Here is a 5,021-nt window from a genome sequence, read left to right as displayed (position 1 = left end):
ACAAAAGTGATTTTTACCACACACAGACGTTTATCCACAATGGGTTAGTTTGATGGAAACTCACCTCTGGTGGGAAAATGCACATATTGTTTTATGCAGATTTGAGAATATTTCCGTGAAAATCTGTCACCAATTGGTACAATGATAACAGTACCTAGTTATACATCGTCTTTCATCTTCTTTTTCCTAATCTTTTCCATTCATTCCTCTCAGGAAAAGACAAAGGGGTGGGTTTGGCTCACACATTTATGGGCGTGTCAGTCATGGAGGGTCTCTGCTAGACTCCGCCTAAGTAAACACGGCCTGACAGAGCCCCTCCCCTTATTCCTGGATTGGTCCAATCTCCACCGGCCCCACCCATTTCTCCAGACCATTCAAGGAACGTGGCCGGATCGAACCTCTTCTCACCCAGGTGCCGTCCGTTTGGTGAGGGCGGCGAGGGCTGTGCTGTGATTGGTTGACTGCGGGTGGGAGTGCAATGCGGATTGGAGGATGTCGGGGGACTGGGATGAAGACCACCTGTGTAAGAAGGCACTCACTCTGGTGGAGGAGTTGTGCTTACACTCCTCAGCGAAGGACAGCCATGAAGCCAGCTGCCGAGACTTCGTCTACATGATGAGGGGACAGCAGCACGAAACAGGTAACAACATGGTAACATACAGTAACATACAGGAATCATTCACATACACTAACATACAGTAACATACAGGAATCATTCACATACACTAACATACAGTAACATACAGGGATCATTCACATACACTAACATACAGTAACATACAGGAATCATTCACATACACTAACATACAGGAATCATTCACATACACTAACATACAGTAACATACAGGGATCATTCACATACACTAACATACAGTAACATACAGGGATCATTCACATACACTAACATACAGGAATCATTCACATACACTAACATACACTAACATGCAGGAATCATTCACATACACTAACATACACTAACATACAGGAATCATTCACGTGCACTAACATACAGGAATCATTCACATACACTAACATACAGTAACATACAGGAATCATTCACATACACTAACATACACTAACATACAGGAATCATTCACATACACTAACATACAGTAACATACAGGAATCATTCACATACACTAACATACAGTAACATACAGGGATCATTCACATACACTAACATACAGTAACATACAGTAACATACAGGAACCATTCACATACACTAACATACAGTAACATACAGGAATCATTAACATACAGTAACATACAGGAATCATTCACATACTCTAACATACAGTAACATACAGGAATCATTAACAACACAGTAACATACAGTAACATACAGGAATCATTCACATACACTAACATACAGTAACATACAGGAATCATTAACAACACAGTAACATACAGTAACATACAGGAATCATTAACAACACACTAACATACAGGAATCATTCACATACACTAACATACAGTAACATACAGGAATCATTAACAACACAGTAACATACAGTAACATACAGGAATCATTCACATACACTAACATACAGTAACATACAGGAATCATTCACATACACTAACATACACTAACATGCAGGAATCATTCGCATACACTAACATACACTAACATACAGGAATCATTCGCATACACTAACATACACTAACATAAAGGAATCATTCACATACACTAACATACACTAACATACAGGAATCATTCACATACACTAACATACAGGAATCATTCACATACACTAACATACAGTAACATACAGTAACATACAGGAATCATTCACATACACTAACATACACTAACATACAGTAACATACAGGAATCGTTCACATACACTAACATACACTAACATACAGTAACATACAGGAATCATTCACATACACTAACATACAGTAACATACATGAATCATTCACATACACTAACATACAGTAACATACAGGAATCATTAACAACACAGTAGCACACAGTAACATACAGGAATCATTAACAACACAGTAACATACAGTAACATACAGGAATCATTAACAACACACTAACATACAGGAATCATTAACAACACAGTAAAATACACTAACATACAGGAATCATTAACAACACACTAACATACAGGAATCATTAACAACACAGTAACATACAGTAACATACAGGAATCATTAACAATACAGTAACATACAAGAATCATTAACAACACAGTAACATACAGTAATCATTAACAACACAGTAACATACAGAAACATACATGAATCATTAACAATACAGTAACATACAGGAATCATTAACAACACAGTAACATACAGTAATCATTAACAACACAGTAACATACAGAAACATACATGAATCATTAACAATACAGTAACATACAGGAATCATTAACAACACAGTAACATACAGTAACATACAAGAATCATTAACAACACAGTGACATACAGGAATCATTAACAACACAGTAACATACAGAAACATACATGAATCATTAACAATACAGTAACATACAAGAATCATTAACAACACAGTAACATACAGTAACATACAAGAATCATTAACAACACAGTAACATACAGAAACATACAGGAATCATTAACAACACAGTAACATACAGTAACATACAGGAATCATTAACAACACACTAACATACAGGAATCATTAACAACACAGTAACATACACTAACATACAGGAATCATTAACAACACACTAACATACAGGAATCATTAACAACACAGTAACATACAGTAACATACAGGAATCATTAACAATACAGTAACATACAAGAATCATTAACAACACAGTGACATACAGAAACATACATGAATCATTAACAATACAGTAACATACAGGAATCATTAACAACACAGTAACATACAGTAATCATTAACAACACAGTAACATACAGAAACATACATGAATCATTAACAATACAGTAACATACAGGAATCATTAACAACACAGTAACATACAGTAACATACAAGAATCATTAACAACACAGTGACATACAGGAATCATTAACAACACAGTAACATACAGTAACATACAAGAATCATTAACAACACAGTAACATACAGAAACATACATGAATCATTAACAATACAGTAACATACAAGAATCATTAACAACACAGTAACATACAGTAACATACAAGAATCATTAACAACACAGTAACATACAGAAACATACAGGAATCATTAACAACACAGTAACATACAGGAATCATTAACAACACAGTAACATACAGAAACATACATGAATCATTAACAACACAGTAACATACAGGAATCATTAGCCATGTATAGGACATGGAGGTGTTTCTGTCCAAGTGACATTAGCAGGAAGAAATCCCAGGAAAAACTCCTGGCCGTAGTAATGTGTATTGTGGGTAGAGCAGAATATCCTGAAGAAGAGTTATTATCTGGGTTCTGATGCCAGGGTTGCCCCGAGGGGCTGGCTAGCACTCCCACAACAAATCAGGGCACCTCCGGAACACTTTGAAATATTCATGAGACATTTCCAAATTGATAACGAAGGTCCAGCCCTCTGTTTATAGGGCAAACCAAAGAGTCCAAGTGCAATCCCAACCTGGCTAATTGTAAATATGGAGCATCGTCCCAGATCCCTTTGAATTAATTCTACACAGCAGAGTGGATGAGTGGTGGCGCTAGCTAGCTGCAGTCCCAGCAGCATTCTGGTCCTGTGTGGATTCTCATGGAGAGGTTTTGGAGCGGTGGCAGAAATGTGCAGTAGTGTAGATTAGAGGGGATGCGTGTGGATCAGTGTGCTGTAGTGTAGATTAGGCTGGATCTGCTGCATGGAGCACCTAGAGATTTGTGTGACACAGTGCAGGATGTCATCATGCAGTGGGTTTGGTGGGAGGCGTTAGCAGATAGCCTCTGGGTAATGACGTGATAAACCAAAGCAAGGGCCTCTGGGCAGTACAGGATCCGCCATCCGTCGCCTGTCTGTCAATCAATGGCTTGTGTAAGCAGGGTGGGTGGGAGCTGTTTGATGTTCTGCCTGAAAAACTCCCAGTCGGATACATCACTTACTGATTGACAGCCGGTGTCAATCTGCCCCATGCTGGGTTTCTGTCTCAGAAGAACCACCCCCGCCTGCCTCCGCCAAGCTACCCCCCTCACACACACACACGCGCACGCACGCACACGTTAATACTATGGGGCTGCCACACACACAAAAAACATGCACAAACACACGTATGTAGAGACACACACACACACTGTTATTCTCTCTCTCTACCGTCCTAAACCTCTCCCCTCTTTAGTTCTCTCTCTAAATCCTTGTTGTCTTGTTTGTCCTCCATTTCTCTCCATCATTCATTCTCTCATTCTTTCTCTCTCCATCACTATCTCTTTTTGTCTTCTTCTGTGGCGTGGTATGTTGGTAGATGGTGACTATATTAACCTGGCTGTATCCTTCTGGGTGGACTGGAGGTGTAGATGGAGAGGCTGAATGTGACCAGTCAGCCAATATGTCTGTTTCAACATGGTTACCAATCTGTCTCTATCTGGCCCTCCCCTAGAGCCTCTCTCCTCTCCTCTCCCCCCTCTCTTCTCTCAGAATCTCCCTCTCTCTCATATCATGCTCTACACCTATTCCCTCTGTCCTTATCTCTTCTTCCCTTTTTCCTTTCTCGCTCCCCCGCTCATTTTCTTTCCCACCATCTCTTTCGTTCCACCTCTCTTCTCTCCCTTAGGGCTCCTCTCCCCTTTCTCTCTCTCTCTCTCTCTCTCTCGCTCTCTCTCTCTCTCTCTCTCTCTCTCTCTCTCTCTCACTCTCCCTCTTTCTCTCTCTCGCTCTCTCTCTCGCTCTCTCGCTCTCTCGCTCTCTCGCTCTCTCTCTCTCCATCTGTGTCATGTTCTCCACAGTGATACATCAATGCCCTCCCACCTCTCTCTCATTCTTTCTCTCCCTCTTGCTCTCCCCCTCTCCCTCTTTCTCTCTGATCATATCCTTTGAACAAGTGCTGATTAATGTCATACATAGACTGATGAATAATTG

General features: G+C 40.0%; 1 protein-coding gene across 1 annotated transcript in view; it reads left to right on the top strand.

The window, feature by feature from the left end:
- The first annotated feature begins 218 nt into the window (after nucleotides 1-218).
- Nucleotides 219-5,021, top strand: part of LOC115126261 (synaptotagmin-C-like) — a 41,789-nt gene continuing 36,986 nt past the window's right edge. Inside the window, exon 1 of the mRNA XM_065006690.1 lies at nucleotides 219-640. Coding sequence (XP_064862762.1) covers nucleotides 493-640 — 148 coding nt within the window. The 5' untranslated portion in view covers nucleotides 219-492. The remainder of the gene's footprint in view (nucleotides 641-5,021) is intronic.

This window comes from Oncorhynchus nerka, linkage group LG21 (genome assembly GCF_034236695.1).
Source record: "Oncorhynchus nerka isolate Pitt River linkage group LG21, Oner_Uvic_2.0, whole genome shotgun sequence".
Classification (NCBI taxonomy): Eukaryota; Metazoa; Chordata; class Actinopteri; order Salmoniformes; family Salmonidae; genus Oncorhynchus; species Oncorhynchus nerka.
Note: the sequence above shows the minus strand (reverse complement) of the source record. Positions and strands in the feature narration are given on the sequence as shown.